Raw genomic sequence first — 23,142 nt, forward strand, 5'->3', positions numbered from 1 at the left:
ACCTGACCTTGACAGTGATTTCAGGGGAAGAGAAAGAAACTTCTGTTTCAAAGATACATTCCACAGCTGGGTACCACCAGTGACTCACATCTGTAATCATAGCTACACTGGAGGCTGAGATCTCAGCATAACAGTTCAAAGCCAGTCCAGGCAGAAAAGTCTCTAAAACACTATCTCCAAGAACCAGCAAAACGCCAGACTGCAGATGTGGTGTAAAAAAAAAAAAGCCAAATGAGAACAAAGGCTTTGAGTTCAAGCCCCAGAACCAGCACCCAAAAATATAAAAACCCAAAATCCCACAGGATCAATTCCAGGGTTTGTTTTTGTTGTTTTGTTTATTTTGCTTGCTTAGTTATCAAGTCTCAATATGTATTCTAGGCTGGCCCAGAACTCTGAATTGTCTTGCCTCTGCCTTCTGAGTACTGGGTTTATAGGCCTGTGCCACTATTTCAGCCCCAGTATGTCTTTAAAAGCAATAAAACACAAGGGATGCCTATAATCTCAGCTACTCATGAGGCAGAGATCAGGAGGACAGCAACTTAGGCCAATCCACACAAAAAGTAGCAAGACCCTAATGCCTGTCATCCCAACTTGAGAGGCACAGGTAGGCCATGCCCTGAGCAAAAGCATATATGAAAAATAAATCTAAAGGGCTGGGGACATGGCTTAGGTTGTAAAGCACCTGCCTAAAAGGCATGAAGGCCTAAACTCAAACCCCAGTATTGACAAAAATAAATGAACAAACGTAATAATGCCTTTAGCTTAAAACTTACAGAGGTCAAATTTTAAACATCTTGGAAATTTAAGTTTCACAGATCCATGCATTGACAAGAAGTTCGAAGCCCCAGAGGTCCATTTACAAATATTCCCCGTCATCTACTCTATTGGACCAAACACTGTATAGAACATTGGGGGTTTTGATAAAATAGACAATATTCCTGATCTCATGGATCTTATGTTCTACTGGGCTGAAATGTAAGGTCATTAAAAAATGACAAGACACTATACTCAAAGTTTATGAGGTACTAAGTAAAAGCACTACCTGTTCATCTCCTGAGAGTGATTGTGTTTATAGACTAAAAATAAATCACAGCTCTGTTTTACCCATTTGGCCAGATCCTCTTAAGGCATTATTTTCCCCTTTTTAAAGCTTATATTCATAATAAAATCATTCATACTAAAAGATACACTCTTCCTCCATTACTGAATATCAGATTTTGGTGAGTGATAGTTGGTCACTACAGGGCAGGTGTAATAGCAATAATGACATTACATCAAAAGAGCAACAGTGAAACAACATGCAGATTGTGCTGACCATAGGCTGATTGTCCTTGGAATAACAAACTTGTAGAAAGAATATAAAATAAACGGATGACACTGCTACCACCTCCATTTCCTTAGATGCTTCTTAGGAGACATAGCCACCCTCGATGGGAAAAGAGAATCAGGTCTCAAATGATGTTTGATCTTGGTTGTGTCTAGAAGGAACAACTGGTCTATGGAAGACGTATGCTTCTGATTGATTTTCTATGCTGTCTGTCCATATTGATATTTTGTGTGGACCTCAGCAGAAAAAAGTTCCCCACCCCTACTAATACTGTAGATGCTGGACAACACTGTGTCCTTCCTCTATGAATGTAAAATACCCATTTTATGATACATAGTAATGCCATGGTTTATGAGAGATATTTGTTATAAAGGTGGTGGTTGTGGATGAGGGGGATGTTTAAGTTTATCTCTTCTTTGTGTGTCAGTACTAAGGTCAAGGATTTGAACTCCAGACCTCATTCTAGGCTGGCATGATATCACCGAGCCATGCCTCCAGCCCTGTTTCACTAGTTATTTTTAAGAAAGGGGTCTCAATTCCTGCCTAAGCATGCACATCAGCCACATTCAGCCTATTTTCAACTTCCTGTCATAGAGGGTATCACAGGCAGCTTTGCTTCTATGACATGGAGTCTTGTAGACTCTTCTGCATGCTCTGGTCTGGCATCATGATCTTCTCATTGTCAGCCTCTCAAGTAGCTAGAATTACTGTCTTGATCCATTGGTTCATGGTGTGTTTAGTGATGTCACTATAGAATATTGCCTTTCCAAATGACGATTAAGGAGCGATAAAAACCAATGGCAGGTACCACAACAGTATTAGATTCCAGTACTATAGACCTACTCCATATAGACTAATAAAAGAACAATTCATCTTTAAGATTTGGCTTCTGAGTGATTTTGGATTTCTATATTATAGTCCCAAAGCCACAGATTTTTTTTCTGATGATAATCCATAATTTATTGTTTTGACTTGATTACTGTCTCCTATTCAATCAAATTTATTTCTGTATTGAAACACACTGTACTTACCAATAAAATATGTACCATTCAATATGTATGTGGTATGTGTGTGCACGAAAAAAGAAGCAGATTAAAGAAAGTGTCCAGATAATCAAGCTCCCCAGTTAGCTAACAATAAATAATACAGAATCATGAAAAAAGTCATCTCTGATATTTCAATAGACAGAAAATGCAGAGCCACTTTAGTGAAAATAATTCAATATATTTTGACAAGTCTGTCTTTACATAAGTAAAGTTACTAAGAACCACTAGAAAAGTTTTCATGAAGGGGGAAAGTATGATTGATAATAGTAATTATGTAGCCTAAAATTAGTATTGAAAATTATAAAGGTCCCAGAAGTAAAACTTTCTAATTAAAGTTTCTATATTAAGTTACAGTAGATGGCACAAATGACCTATCCTGATTAGCAATTTTTCTCACATTGATGACCTATTAAAAATATCATTACCGGTTAAAAAAATGTTGTGAAGATTAGAAGTACTTTGTCTTCAGATTTTAGAGATATTTCTTGCAGTACAAATTTTGGAGGCATATTTAGCACAAACACAACTTCCAAGTTACAGACAAAGTTATAATTCAACTTCTTTGAATTATATACCTCAGAGGTATATAATTCAGAGGTGAATGATTTTCTTCCATGAATACTCTTTTCAATCACATAAATAAAAGCGCTTCTTCTCAGCTGGGCACGGGTGGCTCATGCCTGTAATCCTAGCTACTCAGGAAGCTGAGATCTGAGGACGTGGTTCAAAGTCAGCCCAGGCAAGAAAGTCCATGAAACTCTTATCTCCAATAAACCACCAGAAAACCAGAAGTGGTGCTATGGCTCAAGTGGTAGAGTACTAACCTTGAGCTGAAGAGCTGAGGGACAGTGCTCAGGCCCAGAGTTCAAGCCCCACAACCGGGGGGAAAAAAAGCCATTACTCTTGCTGGTGTGGTAGTACACACATATAATTCCATCACTTGGAAGGCTGAGGAAGGAGAATCTCAAATTTGAGGCCAACTAAGACTACATGGCAAGCCCTTGTCTTGAAAAACAAGATGTCATTACCTTTAATACACTGCTTGTAATCAGATGGAATGACCTGTCAAGGAGCAGCCTTCAACAGTCTCATGCTTTCTCACTACCTGAATCTCACAACCCTCTTGGTTACCATTCTGTGCTAAGACCCTCCTCGCAGCTTCACATTCTAGAACTGCAGTTAACTACAGTCAACCATAAGCTGAAAATGCCAAATGGAAAATTCCAGAGAGAAAAACAAAGCCACATTCACATTAACTTTTATAGTATGTTATTAGAATTGGTGGACTGCATTATTACTTATTGTTGTTAGTCTCTTGTTAGTCTACCTAAATTATATCTTCTCACAGGTATGCATGATAGGAAAAACACAGTAGAGGGTTGGTGTAATCTCCAGTTAAAGGTTAGTGAGGACTACCATTATTATATTTTTATATTTCTGCTACTTGTCACACCATCACAAATATATTTTATTGTAATTTGCCTATGCACCTTAAATGTTAAGAAATGAAATTATCTCTATGGTGGCCATAACCAACTTCTACATGCTTAAGGTGACAACAGGGCCCACAGTCTGGTTAGGTCACCCCTAGAAAGTGCTGACTGCCACTTTGAATATGCCCAGCTAGAAGGCCAGGAACAGTGACAGAACATGAACCAAGACCCAGTCTAGGAGCTCCACCACTGCCTATCTCTTCAAGGACTCTGTCATATCTTCTATGCCACATGGCTACTCACTGGAGTTCTATGAACTATATCTCAGAAATTTCCATGTCACCCTTCCTCTTCCTCCAACAGGTAATAAATGAGGGCTATAGTTACTAAGTCTTTTGCATAAACCCTTAAACCAGCTCCCAAACTCTCACAGATCCAGTCTCATATTAAGGGATCCCAGGTTACCTTTCCTAAAGCAACACACTAGTTCTGACATTATTCTACAGAAAATGTAGACAGCGGAGGTCCCTCATAACTGTGTTCCAAACCACCTCTGTGCTATTACCCATTAATTCCTTTTTTTTGGTCAGTCGTGGAGCCTGAACTCTGGGCCTGGGCGCTGTCCCTCAGCTCTTCAGCTCAAGGCTAGCACCCTACCACTTGAGCCACAGCGCCACTTTGGCTTTTGTTCTGCTTATGTGGTGCTGAGGAATCAAACTTAGCACCTCATGCATGTGAGGCAAGCACTCTACCACTGAGCCTACTTTCCAGGCCTACTCATTAATTCCTTTTATAATAACTGAATCGTCTCTTCCAGAAGCACGACAGGACTTAGCTTCCCTGTACTATCTCTAGACCCTCCCACATCTGTCTTTTGTATGTTGTCCCTTCTGCCCACCACACCTCTAAGCTATTCACCCTTCAAGGATCATTTCAAGTGACACAAGAAGTTTCTCCACAACCCCTTTCTCTAATATTTTCCACCAAAAATAATTTCCCCTGCTGTATTTATCTTTCATGACCTATCACAGCAACCTCACAGAGAGCAGGTAATGGGTCTGGTTTATAGTTACCTTATCCGAAATTATGTAACTTAAGGTAAAACAAAGACTGTCAAATTCACCCTGCTAGTCAGAGGACACCAATGAGCACCATGCTTGAGGTCCAGGTTCTCTAACAATGCATATAGTTCTCTTAGCTTGTGGGCTTTCTAAGTCCCCTCAGGCTCTACTGCCTCCCAGCACTGCAGATGAGACAGAGGGACTAGAAGCTATTTATAGACTTCCCCTCCTGGTCATTTCAGTCATAGTATATACGTGGCTTTAGAGATAAGTGAATTTATAAGTGGCAAGAAATAAGTAAATGTTGAGGGACTAGCACATAAGTTAAATGAGCTAAATACATTTGAAAGGAAAAAATGGCAACTACAGGACAAATTAACAGCAGCCAGTATTTTCAATGATGTGATGTACAAGTGTATTTGTCATGCATAGGTACAGAGTTCTAAAATAAAAACAGTCAACAATAGGGGAGATTACATAACTTTCTCATTGAGTAAAGGACTGTTCACACCTGAACTATTGAAGTCCATGTTGTCCAGCACCCATCAGAGGGTCTGTGACTGGAGGAAACTGGCAGCCCAGCTACCCTCCATAAACCCATGTCACCCAGAGGACTTACAGCAACATCCCCTTTCCTAAAACTAGATGCTATTTATTGGAAAAAGGACACTGAGCAGAGTAGCTTAACATCCACGTGGTACACTCACTGCCTGTGGGGTGTGTGCAGTATTGAGAAGAGAGTTCACCAGGAAACACTGAGAAACCTATTATTTAAGAATAATGGAGCGTGAAGAACTAGCAGAGAACAGGCAATTAAAATGTAAAAGAAACATCAGGAGACTGTGTCACAGGGACCAATAGTAGAGAAGGTTTCCCAAAATTCCATTCAACTTAAATAGAGTTAAAGTAAGAATTACACACTGGCCACTGGGGTGAGGGGGAAACAGGACACCAGTGATCCTGGCCTGAGAGGTTTTAGCAGGTGAGGGTATGGGGAGGGGACAGGAGAGTTCAGCTCATGCCCATGAAATAGCTCAATTACAAATTAAGGCAATTTATCCAGATGGGCTTCTATATGGGAACCAAATCATTAAAACTATGTTTAAGAAGCTATACTAAGTAAGCATAAGCATCAAATTGTTATACAATTATTATAATATAATTGCCTTTTAGGATAATTGTATAATGGTTAATATAAAAAAAGAGTGAAAAAGAAAAAAAACAAAGTAACCTCAACCACTGACAGACTCAAGAAGATCTGAGGTTTCAGTAGTGTGGTAAGTATAAACTCCATTTTAATTTCTTTCTTTTTTTCCTTTCTTTCTTTTTTCTTTTTTTTTTTTTCCGTCGGTCATGGGGCCTGAACTCTGGGCCTGGGCGCTGTCCCTCAGCTCTTCACTTCAAGGCTAGTGCTCTACCACTTGAGCCACAGCACCACTTCCAGCTTTTTCTGCTTATGTGGTGCTAAGGAATAGAACCCAGGGCCTCATGCATGCAAGGCAAGCACTCTACCACTGTCCAGCACTAATTTCTATTTTTTAATTAAAAATAAGTGTGCTGCCAAGTGCTAGTGGAGCACAAATGTAATCCTATTTACTCAAGAGGCTGAGGTCCGAGGATAAAATTTCAAAGCCAGCACAGGCAAAAAAAATCCATGAGAAGTTTATCTCCAATTAACCAGCAAAAAGCTGGAAGCAGAGCAGTGGCTCAAGTGGTAGAGTACTAGCCTTGAGCAAAAAAACTCAGAGATAGTACCCAAGAGCTAAGTTCAAGACCCAGAACTGGCATCACACAAAAAATAGGTGTGCTTAGTTATACAGTGCTTCTTACTTAAAATGACAATGCGCTATAAATGAAGGAAATAGCTCCAATCACACAACTAGAACTATACTCCAGAATTCCAGTACTTATCACCCTCACCCCCACTTCTCAATCCTCACTAAACAAAGGGCCAAAAATTCACTAGGGCAGAATGAACAAGAGTGGAAATAACAGCCTCAGAGAAATTGAGGAATTGCTAAAGTGGACTCAAAGGTGGTAATTCAGCAAAACAAATCTATAGGCAGAGAAAGGGCAGAGGCCAGCAACGAATACCACTGACAGCAAGTGCTATGGTTTGAATGTTTGCATGCCCTCCAAAATGCATGTTGCAACTCAGTCCTAAATGCAACAACATCACAGATGGGAACTTTCAGAAGGTGATTCATGAAGTTGCACCCTTAAGAAATGGTTTCATGCCTTACACAGAAGCTACTGTGGCCCTTTTTTCCCGTCTGTCAGATAAGGAGACAGCAACAAGGCACGATTATGAAGCCCAGTACAAGTCTTCATCAGATGCTAACTCGACAGCCAACTTGACCTTGGACTTCAGACTCAACTGTGAAAAATAAATGCCTATTATAACTTACCTTGCCTATGGTATTTTGTTATAACAGACAAATGAAGTCACATAGCTGAAAAGACTCAGGAGATAAAGACATCAAATATTTCTCCTGTGGAAAAGTACAGAGCAGGAAACTATAAGCAGGAAAATATATTTAAGGTCTTTAAGAGAATTTGTTATGCCTCTCCCTCCTATTCTTCATAGCCAGGAAACTACCTTATATTCCCTGACAGAAGAAAAATGGGTACCAAATGGTGATGTTCCTGATGATGGCCAAGAACCAGGTGTGAGCTAGCCCTCTATTCCAAACAAAAACAAAACCAAAAGCAAAAAGTAGATACATTCCAGGGAAATCAATGAAACCTGTGAAGAGGTCTCCACAAGAAAGTCAGGTACCATGAGGTACACCATACCCCATGAGGTACACCAGACCCCATGAGGTACACCAGACCCTGTGCTCAGAGCTTTTCATTCACTTTTAGGGCCATTCTCACGTACAAACAAGGAACCAAGATCATTACACATTTGACGAGACTCTCAGAGTCAAAGACAAGGACCAAAACAAGTATATGGAAGAGCCTAAAATAAACAGAACAGGAAAGAAGCAATATAGGAAAGAATGAAGAAAAGTTTCACAGTCATGAAATACTGAATGTTATAAAAAAAAAATTTGCCAGTACTGAGCTTAAACTCAAGGTCACAGGCTGTCCCTTTGCTTTGTCACTCATAGCTGGTGCTACTCTACAATTTAAGCCACACTCCATTTCTAGTTTGATTGGGTTTGGGGTTTTTTCTGGTTATTTAGAGATCAGAGTCTCAAGAATTTGTCCTGTCTGGCTTTAAACCATGGTCTTTAGATCTCAGCTTTTGAGTAGCTAGGATGGTAGACATAAGCTATCCAACTGGTGCTCAGCTTGGATCCCACAAGTTTTAAATTTTTTTAAAGTCACAGAACATCATATTTTAGAAATTAAAAATATGAAGCTCTATAAGGTAGCACACACCTGGAAGCTCAACACTTAGAATACTGAGACAGAAGGATCATGAGTTCTAAGTGAGTGTGTGTGAGTGTGTGTGTATATGTGTGTGTGTGTGTGTGTGTGTGTGTGTGTGTGTGCAAGCAAGTAAGCAAGAATTAAAAGTGCAGGAAAAAAGCTGAAAGAAAATGGAATAACTTACTAGAAAATGGAGGAAAAGGAAAAGTAGGGGTAACTGAAAGAAATAAAAAGGACAGAGATAAAAACTGAGAAACATTTTTTTAGGCAGGCTTCAATATGTATGTAGTCCAAGCTGGACTCGAACTTGTAGTCCTCTTGCCTCAGTCTCCAGAGTTCTGGGATTATAAGTGTGTGACACCATATGCATTTCTATAAACAAAACAGTACAAGAAATATATTACAATTTCAGGGAAATAAAAGACACAATTATCCTGATTAAAAGGACCCACCAAATGCCCAGCACATAGAATGAAATAAATACCATGCAAAAATCTGTGGGTATAAAATTTCAAAACAGCAGGAAAGGGAAAACTATAAAAGCTTCTACACAGTGTGCAGAGACGGACTGAAAGGCATATGGCCTTAGATCTCAGCCCATGACTAGGGCCAGAGAAAGTATAGAAATGACATCCAAATGATGCTTGGAATCACTTCCAAGCCAGACGACCATCCAGGTAAATCCAGTCAAGCCAAGAGGTTTAAACACAACCTTGTGGACACATCAGATAGTCCTACACTTCCCTTCACTTACCCCTCTGTCCAGAAGTTCATGGAACATAAACCTTAGAACAAATGAAATAAGAAACTCTCCACAGTGAGGGAGTAGCCCTAAAGAGGATGAATCTACATTTAGGAGAGAAGAAATCTAATACTGGAGATAATCAAAAGACTTTACAGGTGTACTATCACTGAAGGATCCCAACTGGAGTTGTTTCACCAAGGGGAAGAAGGAAAGACAAATTGAGAAGGAGGGAAGGTGGGAAAACAATTTGATGACTGTGAATGTGCTGAAAGATCTGTCATCTGTCAGAATGTTTAGTATGAATTTATAATAAATAGATTTAAAAGTTAATAAAAATATTTTTACAGGGGAAAATATTGCTTAATAAAAGAAACAGAATATAGTCACAGCTGGAAAGAATTTAGACTCAGCTGGAAATAATAGCCTCATCAGAATACCAAAAAACTGATTATTAATCTGAATAGAAAGTATTTAAAAACAGGGGGCAATCAGGTGCTGGTGGCCCATGCGTATAATTTAGCTACTCAGGAGGCTGAGATCTGAATATGGCAGTTCAAAGCCAGCCCAGCCGGAAAGCCTATGGGACTCTTCTCCAATTAACCACCAAAAAAGCCAGAAGTGGAGCTATGGCTCAGGTAGTAGAGCACTAGACTTGAGCAAAAAAGTCCAAGGACAATGCCCAGATCATAAGCTCAAGCCCCAGGACCAGCACAAAAAAAGAGGGTACATGACAATGAGGGAACAAACAAAGAGAGTTATAAAAGACCTGTTATCATTTTCCAAACATTAATACCTAATATTTAAAGCTATCTTAACTATCAGAGTACAACTGCATAAACACAGCATTAAGGAATACGGAGATCACTATACATGAAGTAGCTAAAAAGGTACAAGTACTTCAAAGCACATGTCACTAGTGAACAGAAACTAAAGGTGGGAAAAATCAGATAAAACAGAGGTAGAGAGAAATACAGTAATATTTCAACTATTTAAATTATGCCAGTTTCCATTTTCTTAAAGATACAACTCAAGAAATGACGGGGTAGTAAGGACTTAAAGACTACTTTGAGAAGCTTAAATAATCTAAAAAAAAAAAAAAAAAACTGGTCAAAACATGTTTTTTAGTTAACTTTTTCAGTATGTAGAACCATCAAAAGGGAAGAAATCATGAGAAGCAGTGCCGGGCCTTTGAAGGATTGGAAGGTCTCTGAAGACGCAAAGAATAGAGCTGGGGGTCCCATGTGCCCCAATCGGGCATAGGCAGAAATTCACATAGTTCTTCCCCCCTGGTGAGGCAGCACTGAATATACACTAGCTCAATGGGGATTTGCATTTAGTCATTATCTATTCTCTTAGTAATGATTTATTAACATTTACATCAAACTTTAAAGAATTGTGTTTTCACTAGACAATGAATCCTCAACAACTGTCAACCTTAATAACCAATACTCCTCCTGGTGTCAACAGGAAGTGTGGCTTTGTTATATGGACCTATAAAAATTTACTTGCAGAAGTACACACAAGTACTACCTTAAGATGCTTTGTATATGCCAGCATGGTAAATATTCAATAATTTTACAAGATACCTCAAAAATACAGAATGTCTGATCATTGGTAAACATCCCAAAATTCTGATTTAAGTTCAAATCTAGGTTTGCTATTTCTCTTTGACTAAGTACATGTGATACCCAGAATCTCCTTAGGGAGCTCCAGCCGAGACAAACTCTGCCCAGCAGGGAAGACCATGAATCTATGACTATCTTGTAGAATCTAAATTCACAATGAATAAAAATTAAAATCCACAGTTGGAATCAATACTTGCCTTGCTTAGTATTAAATTTTAAGATTTTATGACTTAAAATGTCAAATTATCAATATGGATAATTTTTTCAAGCAGATGTTTGTATTTGAACATACTCTACTTTTACATTCTTCCCAAAGGTAAAGATTGTTCACTGTGAAAAGCATGATATTATATTAAAGCTAGACATCAATTTCCCTGGAAACTATCCTCCACAAATCAGCTCAGATCCATCTCAAACAGGTTCAGATGGCAGGAGTAGGTGGTTTAAAAATAAATAAAAGCAAGAGCTTTGCCATTTAAATCTTTAGTGGAGTTTAGTGGAGTTTTCAGTGCTATTGTTTAGAATTCATCTTGTCGTAGCAGAGAAAATTAAATTGAAAAGTTTATAAACCTGAAGAGCACTAAGTCCTCATCTTCCATTTCACAAAGTAGTAAAACAGAGAACAATGATTGAAATAATGTCAGCTAATCAACAAAATGAAGAAAAGTAAAAGGTGTACATCAGTCCACCTACTTTCTAGACTTTCCTTATTTCACAAAGCACATATTCACCAGCTATGATGGATCCAGAATCATCATATAAAGCAAAGCAACTGAGATCTTCTTGATTTCAGCAGCCTTAGGAAACAATTCCCAAAATGCAAAGATGTCCTGAAAACATACCTATGTTAGTTCTACTTTTAAAGTGGCACAAGTTAAATCAGAGTTCAACTCCACCAAGACCTTAGTTTACAGAGCACACAAGTTTTCTAAAATACCTGATTTTGACTTCAGGATAACCTGAATGGTGTGTCCATCATTGGTGACTTCACAGTCCCGGCAGACCACATAATTTGGAGAAAGGCGGACATCCAGCAGCGAGGGGTCATATCTAGCTTCTCTGGAGTTTAGGTTAATAGGAGACTGGTATTCCCCATTGGCATCTGGAAACACCAAGCCCCATTCAACACCTAAGGTCAAAATGTAAAAAAATTAAAAAAAATTAAGAACAGATTTAACATGGAAAAACAAGTTTAAATGTTTCTTTGACCTTTAATATTACAAAGAGGATCTGATACAATTTCTGTACAGAAACTTAGATGACAAATGTACAAGATACTTTTGTTATGTAAGGAACGATCTAATCTTACCAAATACCAGACACAATATCGTACACCAATGCAATATTCTCTTCTTTTGTAGTTGTCCACTAGTTGTAACAGTCTATGGCTCTAAAACATTTAGTCATCTTTCAGTGATTAGAAATCACAAAAGTTTCTCCTTAAATTATGATCCATAGTTAGGAACTAGTTATAACTTTCAACATAGTAGGCACATGCCCAAAACTTCAATATTGATGCTAGTGAGCACCTCTAAAAAGAAATGAGACAGTAAAAAGTGTGTCTACGTGTATACTCGTGTGTGTATTATATATATATATATGCATATACATATGTGTGTATATATACAAAGCCGTAATAAATTAAAATTCTATCTTCTATATGGCAACAATGGTGAGCTATTAGGCGCCCTATGTTGTCAGGAACAAGTTTCTTCTAAAAAGAAGCAGGAGGAGGGGGGAAGAAGAGGAAGCGGAGGAGGAGGAAGAAGGAAGAGGAGGAGGAAAGAGAGAGAGAGAGAGAGAGGAAGGAAGGAAGGAAGGAAGGAAGGAAGGAAGGAAGGAAGGAAGGAAGGAAGGAGGGAGGGAGGGAGGGAGGGAGGGAGGGAAAGAAGGAAGGGAGGAAGGAAGGGAGGGAGGAAGGAAGGAGGGAGGGAGGGAGGGAGGGAGGGAGGGAAAGAAGGAAGGGAGGAAGGAAGGGAGGGAGGGAGGGAGGGAGGTTAGGGAGGGAGGAAAGAAGGGAGGGAGGGAGGGAGGGAGAGAGAGAGAGAGAGAGAGAGAGAGAGAGAGAGAAAGAAGTAAGCCCCCTTTTGCCAAGCCCACATCGCTTTTGAAATTTAAGACTCGTTCAAGAAAGAGCTGATCATGTTAGTTACCATTCATGAAAAAGATTAGAAAGCAAGAAACTGATCATCTCACTTAACACTGCCTCCGCAAAGTGTTGAGTAACAGCCACCGCTGCCCTTCTTGGCAGCTCCAGGGCGGGAAGGCTGGCGCTGGGGACCGCAGCAGGTGCCACGGCGGCCCTCGGGCCGGCCAGCCCCGCCGGGCGCAACCGCGGGCGCAACCGCGGGCGGCGGGGGGACCGCAGGCGGAGGGCACACCTCCCTGGAGAGCCTCCCGCGGGAACCAGGCGGAGGGAGGGGAAAGAGGGGGCGCCAGGGGAGCCAAAAAAAAACCCTCAGCAGAGCGCAGTGCCCCGCGTCCTGCCCCAGGACCCCAGAACCCAAGAACCCCCCGCGATCCAGGGTTACCTTCCTCGTAGCCCCACTCCACGCCCTCCTCCTCTTCCTCCTCATCCTCCTCCTTCTCCGGGAAGGAGACGGAATCTTCAATGAAGCTCAGGTCAGCCATGGGAAGGCCGCGGGGCCGCGGGGCCGGACGAGCGCGCGCGTGGGAAGCGGGGAGGGCACGCGCGGGAGTGGGCGGGCGCGCGGGGGGACACGGGGGCGCACAGGCCGGGGCGCCGGAGGGCGCGAGCGGGCTGTGCGGACTCCCGGCCCGCCGCCAGTCCGGCGACCCGTGCGGAGAGCGTGTGCGACTCCAGGCGCTGGTCCGCGGGGTGAGCCAGTGGAATTATAAACCCGGCCGGGGGTGTGTCCACCCTGCGAAGGCACGCCCCCAGAGGACACGCCCACCTCGCTCGGCTGGCCGGGGCACCCGGGAGCGAGCTGCAGGAAACTGGCTTCGGAGCAGACCCGCGGACACAGGGTCCTCCGTGGCCTTTCCGCGAGGCCGCCGGCACTCACTCCCGCTGCTACTGCCCCGCCGCCGGCGCCGGGCTTCCCACGTCCCACGGGTTGTCCAAGGTCAGCTCGCAGGACCCCAGAGCTGTAGCCAGAGCTCTCTCCCCTTCCTCAATTTCCTCCTGGCTGGAATTCCCTATAATAAAATTTAAAAGGATTTTCTCAGCGAACCTTTGAGTATTTACACTTTCATTCCTCCTCAGGGCACAAGGAAGAGGAGTATGGGAAACTTTCTAAGAGACTTGTAGTTCCTAAAAACACTTGAGAAAAAATTATAATAATTAATATCATGAAATAGGTACCATTTGGGGCAATTTTTGCAAGCATGACTGGTAAAGCAAAGCCAGGGCGAGACAGCAGTGCCAGGAGGTTGTTTGGTTCCATTTTACTTCAGAGGAGATTCATGTTCACCTTGCTATGTACACAACTCCCAATCAATCGCCCTGACAAGTCGTGTAAATAATGAAATGCACACATTACATAACAAGGAGGAACTTTTCCTGATCCAAAGAGGTCACATTGCTGCCTCTTAAGCCTGCTTTCCAATCCTGTGTGAAGAATGTCAACCCTGATCCCAGGTTCCATTGCCTGGGGGGAGGGCTGTGGGGAAAGCCCTGAATATATTCAGTAACCCCTAAATTCCTTTGCTTTACCCTTGTAGAAGATACATGCATATAATAAGCCTAGTTTCAGGCCTTAGGTACAATTTCTATTTTCTATACCCCGTGCATATGACAAAATGTCTTTTAGTAGTTGAGTACCCTGGTCTTACCCAAGCACAGCAGCCTAATGAACGCTTTATCCCTCAGATAAGGACAGATCCAATTGGGAATTTTTAGATTCTGTGTGCTTCTATCCTCTTCAGCCTTCTAGACACCTTCACTTTAAAAAGGCACATGTCAGCCTAGTAGGAACTTCTCTAGAAACAGCATTGAGGCTGAAACAGGAGGTAGAGACTTCAATCTGCTATTTTCTGTAAAGTTAAGCTGAAATATTGAAAACTATTGATCAACTTTAGTTTTGAGGCTATGAATTTCAAGCATTTGGGTAGTAAAGTTGGTCACACCATTCAGAGAACTGAACTAGTCTACAACACTGAATTTGCTCTGAATTCTTTGCCTTGTTTTATATTATATTCTTTTGCTTTATATTTTGTGTCTAACCAGGGAATTGAACCTCACATTTGCTAAGCACATGCTCTATCACTTACACCATAGCTCCAGCATCTTTTAATGTTGGTTATTTTCACAGTAAGGACTTGATTGTGATGTTCAGCCACCTGGGCTTCAGTCCTTGTATTTGTGCTTGCCTGTGTTAGTGGGGAAGATAGCCACCCCGCCATTGTGCTTCCTGTACAGCTGGGATAACAGCCATGTCCCTCCAGCAATAGCCTTAGTCAAGAGACAGTCTCTCAAATTCTCATGCCCAGGCTGACCTCCAACCACAATCCCCAGATCCACAATCCCACAATCTCTGTCTCCCAAGTAACTAGGATTACAGGCTTGAGCCACATCTTGAGCTTGAGCCACTTCTAAAGCTGTATAAGTGGACATTCTCTTGTCTTTGCCTGAGACAGGCCAAAGTATTCTCTAAAGCCATAGCACTATCAAAACCTAACAACTATTTACCTACCCTTCAAGTTCCTCTAAAAGGAGTATCTCATTTTTTTTTCTTTTACTGGGAAACTTTTTTGCAATGGTGAGTTCTTTTGAATTTTCTTTTTAGAAGTGTGTTCACATTATTCAAATGGGGCAGCTAATGAGCCCTGGTGAAGGCTCTCGAGGACCTCGATAATAAACTCACATTCCCACTCTGAGCTCATCCGCAATATTCATTCCTCTCTGTCCCCAAATGCACATAGATGTGATGTTGCAAATATCCTGGGACCATAGATTATGTTTAGAGAATCACATGAATATGGAGATTTTTCTACCGAATCAGAAGACCTGAAAATCACCATGGCACATAACTGAGTTTTCCATGAGTAAATGGCATGCCATATTTACAAAAAGAGAGGATGAATGATTTGATTGTTAATATTAATTTTTCAAATACGCAGTTTTGCATATAGCCAAAAGTGTATTGCCATTCACAAATGCTGCTGTCTACTAGATGAACACGGGTTGACCCCGCCTTGTTCTTTCTGGGTTTTCGTTTTGTCTGTGTGTGCCAGTACTGGGGCTTTAACTCAGGGCCTGGGCATTGTTCCTTAGCTTTTTGCTCAAAGCTGGTGCTCCATGTCCAGATTTTTGGTAGTTAATTGGAGATCAGTCCCTTGTACTTTCCTGGCTAAGCTGGCTTCAAATCACAATCCTCAGATCTCAGCCTCCTGAGTAACTAAGATTACAGGCATGAACCACGAGCACCCAGCTTTTTCTGGATTTTCAACATTATTAGTATGATATAACTCCCATGAGCAAGCCTGGATTCCCCTGTCCAGCCACACAAGAAGCATTCCATTCTGTATCCAGATATTCAATTAACATCCTTAATTGCTTTGAGGCTGTGCTTCAGATTTCTGCTAATTACCAGCACCTTAAAACTTTTTCTCCTCAAGTCCTTGTACATTATTAACACTAAAGATGAGATTTCTATTTCTAGTTTTCATAAGGTGTCTCTCACCATCGAACCTAAACACACAGATGAAAGATATAGGCCACTTCTTTGATTTACAAAATAGAACAAGCACATCTGAATCCAATATAGAGAATCTAAAAATATCCATGCTCCATATTGTATGAATAAGTATTCCACAGAGCTCTCGATTTGATTCTTAATCCCTTTACAACCTCATGTCATATGTCATCCTTTAACTTACCCTTATACTGCTCACTTAGAGTGCTTGTGTAACGAAGGTCAAACCTCATCACCAGAACAATTTCTGAAAACTAAGACCTTTACAACAATTAGCATTTGATACTATGAAAATATAATTGGAAAGTACCTCAAGGGGTGAACTTATGTACAAACCATTTTAAAGAGCAGATACTAGGATTGTTTCACAGTACCTCACATCCTCCTGCTGTTCTTTCTTTATCTTTCCCTCTTGGAGTCCTAGGGTATAAAGTCAAGGCCTTGTGTTTTCTTTTTTCTTTTTTTATTTTTCTTTTTAGTAAGTTTTTTATTGTGAAAATACCGTACAGAGGGGTTACAACTACATGAGCAAGGTAATGAGTACAACTACACTCCCCCCAACCCCAGCCAAAGTTGTGAAGTTCGTTTTTCAACATAGCTTCTTGTACATCTCATTGTTGCAATGGGTCCACCTATATCCCTATCTAAACAATTTGTTTTTTCCCTTCCCCTCCCCAAATTATACCAACATCAAATACAATGAAAACAGAGGTTACACCGTGGGGGAGGGACATACAAAGCAATAAAAAAATTACGTGGTGCCTTATAAATATGTTAGAAACAATAGCAAGAAAGAAAAAAACCACTTGTGTCCCTATCTTGGCATTTCACTTAACATCATCTTATCTGACCTTTTCTGTTTGTCCTAGACATATACTAGTTATTGCAAATAAGGGAAACCATGGGACCTATGTTTCTTTGGACCTGGCTTACTTCACTTAATATAATTTTTTCCAAGTCTTTCCACTTCCTAACAAACGGGGCAATATCATTCTTTCTAATGGAGGTATAGAATTCCATTGTGTATATATACCACATTTTCTTGATCCATTCATCTAGGAAATAAGAATGGCCAATAGACACATGAAGAAATGCTCAACCTCTCTAGCCATAAAAGAAATGCAAATCAAAACAATATTGAGATTCCACCTCACCCCAGTTAGAATGGCCCATTGTCAAGAAAACTAATAATAACAGATGCTGGCGGGGATGTGGCCAGAAGGGAACTTTACTGCATTGTTGGTGGGAGTGTAAACTTGTTCAACTACTTTGGAAAGTAGTATGGAGGTTCCTCAAAAGACTCCACATATTGTTCCCCTATGACCCAGCAATCACTTTTGGGCATTTACCCAAATGATCACAAACAAGACCACACTAAAGCTACCAGCACAACTAAGTTTATTGCAGCATTATTTACCATAGCTAAGATATGGAAGGCCTTGTGTTTTCTTGACAAGTCCTCTACCGCTTGAGCTATACCCCCAACCCTTTTCTAGCTTAAGGTATTTTTGGAATAGAATATTATGCTTTTTGCTCAGGGCCAACTTTGGACTATGAACCCCCTGCATACACGTACAGTATAGCTGGATTAGTATGAGTAAAGTGTCATATCTAGCTTGTTTGTTGACATAGTAGGGCTAATCTTGCTAACTCTTAATGTTTTCCCCTGGCTGGTTTTGAACAACAATCCTTTTGATCTTCATCTTCTAAGTACTTGGGATTACAAATGTTCCCTATCATTCCCAGAATCACCCAATCTTTACTCTCTATTTGCCTACTTTGCTAAGGCTTTCTTGGTGTATTGGTGAGTTTGGGTCCTACCTTTGTGAGCACCTTCTGCTCTGAGAACACTGGAGAGTGGAACCAAAATATACATGTCAAATGCCTTCTATCCAGACTGTAATTCATGAACTTCAGAAACAAGAAATGGCTGTGTTCCTGACTATGCACTGCAGTAGACACTATGGGAGAACCTAAGAAGAATAAAACACCTGTACTGTTCTGTACTAAAGTCTGAAGAATTACAGTACAAGGCAACATGAAATATATTCCATAGAAATGCATCTAAGGAAGATGTGATTCATACTGATGGGAAGGTTCCAGAAAGATTTCTTGGAAAAGATGGTATTTAAAGCAAAGCTTAAATAAAATGAGTTGCATTTGGATTGGAAAGTAAAGTGTGAAAAGAGCATTCCAGGTTCAAGCAATGGTGCCAAATTATGGAAATGCCCCTTGTGGGTCCGTGTTTCCCTTTAAATACCTTCTGTGACCAGCCAAAGCCAATTCAAGTCATGATAAAACTGTGTACCTCAACAGCCTTTTCTACAACAGGCTAGACACCTCTACTGGTTGAGTTCATTAGTCTCATTTTTTGTGTACCAGTCCTGGGGCCTGAACACTGGACCATAGTGCTGTGTATAAGCTTTTTTTTCTTTCTCTAGGCTAGTGCCCTACAACTTGAGCCACAGCTTCACTTCTGGCTTTTTGGTGGTTAATTGGAGATAAGAGTCTCAGGACTTTTCCTTCCCAGCCCAGCTTCTATCCGCAATCCTCAAATCTCAGCCTCCTAAGGGGCTAGGATTACAAGTGTGAGCTACCACAGCCTGGTAAATCTCATTTTTTTCTAATTTATTGTTGTTTTAGAGGTGATGTAAAGTGGGGTTACCTTTACATACATCATGTAATAAATACATTTCCTTTTACATAGTGTCACCTGTTCCCACTTGGGTATTGTACCTTTGTGATTCTCTCCTAAAACTATCCTGTTTTGGTCTCACAGTTTGTGAGTATCTAGAATTCTGTATAATTTGTCATATCCCAGTGCATTTTAGATCTAACTTGTGCATACCAGGGAGAATATGCACTGTTTGTCTCTCTGATCTTGGCTTACCTCAGTTAACATGGTTTGTTCTAGTTCCATCCATTTCCCTGCAAATGACATTATTTTTTTCTTTCTCATGACTATGTAAAATTCCACTGTATATAATATCACATTTTGTGGATCCACTCATCTATTGTGGGCGTCTGGTTTGTTTCCATGTCTTGGCTATTGTGGATAGTGCAGCAATGAACATGGAAGCACAGGTGTCCTTGACACATCCCAGTGTCTTTATCATGTTCTGCTCAGGATAGATACCAAGGAGTGGTATGGCTGGGTCGTGGTAAGTCCCATTTTTGTTTGGTCTGGAAGGACATCATTTTCCTCATTTCTGCTTCTGGGAATTTTTACAAAGATGTTTTAATTCTTCCTTTGAATTTTTCTTCAATAGATTCCTATTTCTTCTACCTAACGCTACATTTATAAACCCCTATTTTTTGACACTTTTGTTCTTAGAACGGAATCATCACTTTCCACTTGTAGGGTTTGTGTAGCTGTAGTAGGTCCTATTTGCCTCCCCTCACTGCTTAGCCATATGATTTGATTTGGCCAATGAAATATGCCAAGAATTAGCCTAAAGCATAAAGCTTCAGTAATCATTATGTGCTTCTGTTTGTTTTTGTTTTTCTGCCATTGCCCCAACTACCCAATCCAAACATGGCATTGCTTCACAAAAATGACCCCAGTGAGCGAGATATCTTTTTTTTTTTTGCAAGCTCTTTTTCTTTGAAGAAAAACTACTTCTCTGGGCTGTAAGGAAACTAGAGGACCAAAAACAGCAAGGTTTGCCTTGCAAATTTCTTAGAAACTTTAGCCTTTATTTGGGCCTTCACAACTCCCTAACACCGTAAGAAAAAGCTATCATCCCTGGAAAATCCTGAGACTACACTCATTATGACTGGGGCCTGCCAACACCTAAGTGACTTGGGCTGAAGTTGGGATGCTTGACATCACATCATCATTATCATTAACATGATTCCCCTGAGCCTACAAAAGCAAGCAAAACCCCCACTTTGTCCCCATGTATCTGTAATACCCTGCACAGATCTCTAGCTCTGAAATTAAGATCATTTTTATTTTTAATTTTATTATTATTATTACAAAGGAGATATACAGAGAGACTATAGTTATATAAGTCAGATAAAGAGTACATTTCTTTTTCAACAAAGTCACCCACCCCTCTACTTGCTCTCTCCCAGTTTTCCCTCCTGTCTCCACCTGCAGGTTGTGTGGTTCATTTTCAACCTAGTGTCTAGTGAGTATCACTTCTTCCTTTGTTCACCCTTTGTCCCACCAGATGGATAAATGAACAAGCAGGACAAAAAGAGAAGAAAATATAAACAGCAAGAAAGGAAAATCATCCTCTTGTTTCCATTTTTTGGAGTTTATTTTGATAAATATTATTTTATATGATCACATGCACATAGCGACTGCACCTTTGTGTCCTCTCATGAGTACATCCTCCTTTGGTCTTGTACCATTCATAAGTAAATGGAAAGACTTTCCAATTATATTAAGCGAAATTCTTCAGACTCAAAGAAACACAGGTTGCATGGTCTCCCTCATTTGTAGTAACTAGAATGTGTCTGTAGATCTACAAGTAAAACACTGGATGGTTGAAAGAAAACTGGGACATGATAAATTATGCAGGTCTCTAGGCATTCACATAGAGTAAGACCAAAGATTATATATATATTTTTTTGGCGGGGGATGGGGGGGTCCAGTCCTGGGGCCTGAACTCTGGGCCTGGGCCCTATCCCTCAGCTCTTCAGCTCAAGGCTAGTGCTCTACCACTTGAGCCACAGTGCCATTTCCGGCTTTTTTCTTTTTGCTTATGTGGTGCTGGGGAATCGAACCCAGGGCCTCATGCATGCAAAGCAAGCACTCTACCACTGAGCCACCTTCCCAGCCCCCAAAGATTATATTTTCAATGTATTCTTCCTTACCTTCTCATCTAACAGGCAGTGAGCAAAGGACTCACTTTATTCCTCTTGTTTCCCTCCCCATAGTGCAAGGTGACATTCAACAATTAGTTTTCTCTCAAATAAAATTAAATTAAATTAAAAAAAAAAACAAAACAAAAACAATTAGTTTTCTTATGTCACCCATCATACAGTGGTCTCATTAGCCTTGATAAACATATAAGTGCAATAAAGTTACAGTTACTAAGGTGGAAGCTTTTATGATTCAATAGAGCCTCAGAGAAGGGAGTGATCAAGTTTACCAGGTGACAGGTGGGTCAAAAAAAAAACAGGGGCTTCATAAAGGAAATGGCACGTGAGTTCCCCTGTGAGATAAAAAAGTGCTCTTCTAACTCCAGACAGTGAAAGACTAACCAAGAACATTCCAATCTGAAAGCGCAAACTACAAAAACCCAAAAGCCAATAGTGAGACACATTTTGATCAAATTATTTTATTTTCTCTGCTGCATTAATTACAAAGAAATTTCATAATTAAATAACATGTCTCTGTTATAGTAACTTCTAAAAATACATCTGAAAATGTCATGACATGAGAGATACAAAGCAGATGATAGGCTTAAATGATGCACATTATTAGCAAGAACAGCAATACTAACAATGTCCTTAGCTCTTTTCAACTCTAAGCTTTCATGGCCATCTGTGTATGGCCATATATACTAACTGGCTAAAGGACAGTATACATAGAGGAGGAAGTCAGATGTGTAACTCCTCTGAACAACTAAAGTACTGCTTATCAAGTGAATGCCAGGAATTGGCAACATGTTTTAGGGGGCTGGAAAAAAGTGGGACACTTTTGAAAGAGGAAGAGTGAGGAAAAACAGTCATTATGTTCAATGTGCATCATGCAAAAATTTAACTACACAACTTGAGGGTAGACGTGAGGGGGATAAAATAGGATGAGAGCAATGAAAGAGGTGTCATTGATCAAGACGAACTGTACTCGTAATCTGACTTAGGAAATTATAACTTCTTCGTACAGATACATCATCATTGTCATCGTTGTCATCAGCAGTAGCAGCATCAAGATTTCATGGCCACATTAGAATGACTCCTTAGCCAAACAAATACTGCAGTTTCCAAAGCAATTTGGTCACCTCATTCTATCCTACAGATAGAGCTACTCCTATTAGGCAAGACAGCAAGCCAAATCGTGGAGAAATAATAACTTGAGCACTATGGTCACCTCCAAAGATCGCTCCTATTCCTTTCCTCCAGTAGGTACATGCTGACCTCCTTCCCTTGAATAAGTGCTAGTTTTATGACTTGCTTCATCCAAGAGACTATATAATGGTGACTTTCTGCAGTTTCAGGCAGAGCCTTTAAGAGTCTGACCAATTCCACTGTGTTCAGAAACAAACCACCAAGTAAGAAATCCTGCTGCCCTCAGACCCTCATGCTTTGAGAAAGCCCAAGCTGGGACCATGTAGAAAGAAGAGAAGTTGAGGAACAAGAAAGAAAATTCTCATGAGCAAAACCCTCTAGGACCTACCAGCCCAGCTCAGCCACCAGCTGAATGCAGCCAAGTTAGTGACCCCAGCCGATTTTATGGAGTAGGAACATACCCATCCACCTAATCTGAATGTTGGGACCACTGAATCATGAGAAATCAAAATTCAGTGTTTTAAGCCATTGATCAAATACAGCATAGATTTTTTTAAAGCAATCACTTAATATGTACAAGATATGATGTTATGCACTTCCCACAAACTATTCCCTTTAAATCTCATCAGAGGCTCAAAAATACTGTATTCAGATGAGAAACTGAAGCCCTAGACTTGTCCACCATTACACACAGTCAGTGGGTAATCAGAAGTCTATCTTATTCCAGAACCTAAACTCTAAACCCTGAGCTCAGAGCTCAGAGTTTGGAGTAGGGAAAGTCAACCAGAGTGTCCTAGCACCAGTAGAGCATGAATCAGAGCAAGACTGCTGGGAATCAATCACCAAACTAAAAGTCCCACTGCATTCCCCTTTGGGCAGCTAAGAGATACACTGGTCCTCCTAAAACCT

The 23,142-nt window shown here is 40.6% G+C and overlaps 1 protein-coding gene across 1 annotated transcript in view; it reads right to left on the minus strand.

Annotated features, from left to right (window-relative positions):
• Ca8 (carbonic anhydrase 8) overlaps positions 1 to 13,438 on the minus strand; it is an 86,811-nt gene extending 73,373 nt beyond the window's left edge. The window contains exons 1-2 of the mRNA XM_042665957.1: positions 13,147 to 13,438; positions 11,553 to 11,744 (exon numbers count right to left, since the gene is read on the minus strand). Of these exons, the coding sequence (XP_042521891.1) occupies positions 11,553 to 11,744; positions 13,147 to 13,246 (292 nt within the window). The 5' untranslated portion in view covers positions 13,247 to 13,438. The remainder of the gene's footprint in view (positions 1 to 11,552; positions 11,745 to 13,146) is intronic.
• Between the last annotated feature and the right edge of the window lie 9,704 nt (positions 13,439 to 23,142).

This window comes from Dipodomys spectabilis, unplaced genomic scaffold (assembly GCF_019054845.1).
Source record: "Dipodomys spectabilis isolate Male_0828 unplaced genomic scaffold, ASM1905484v1 ptg000015l, whole genome shotgun sequence".
Classification (NCBI taxonomy): domain Eukaryota; kingdom Metazoa; phylum Chordata; class Mammalia; order Rodentia; family Heteromyidae; genus Dipodomys; species Dipodomys spectabilis.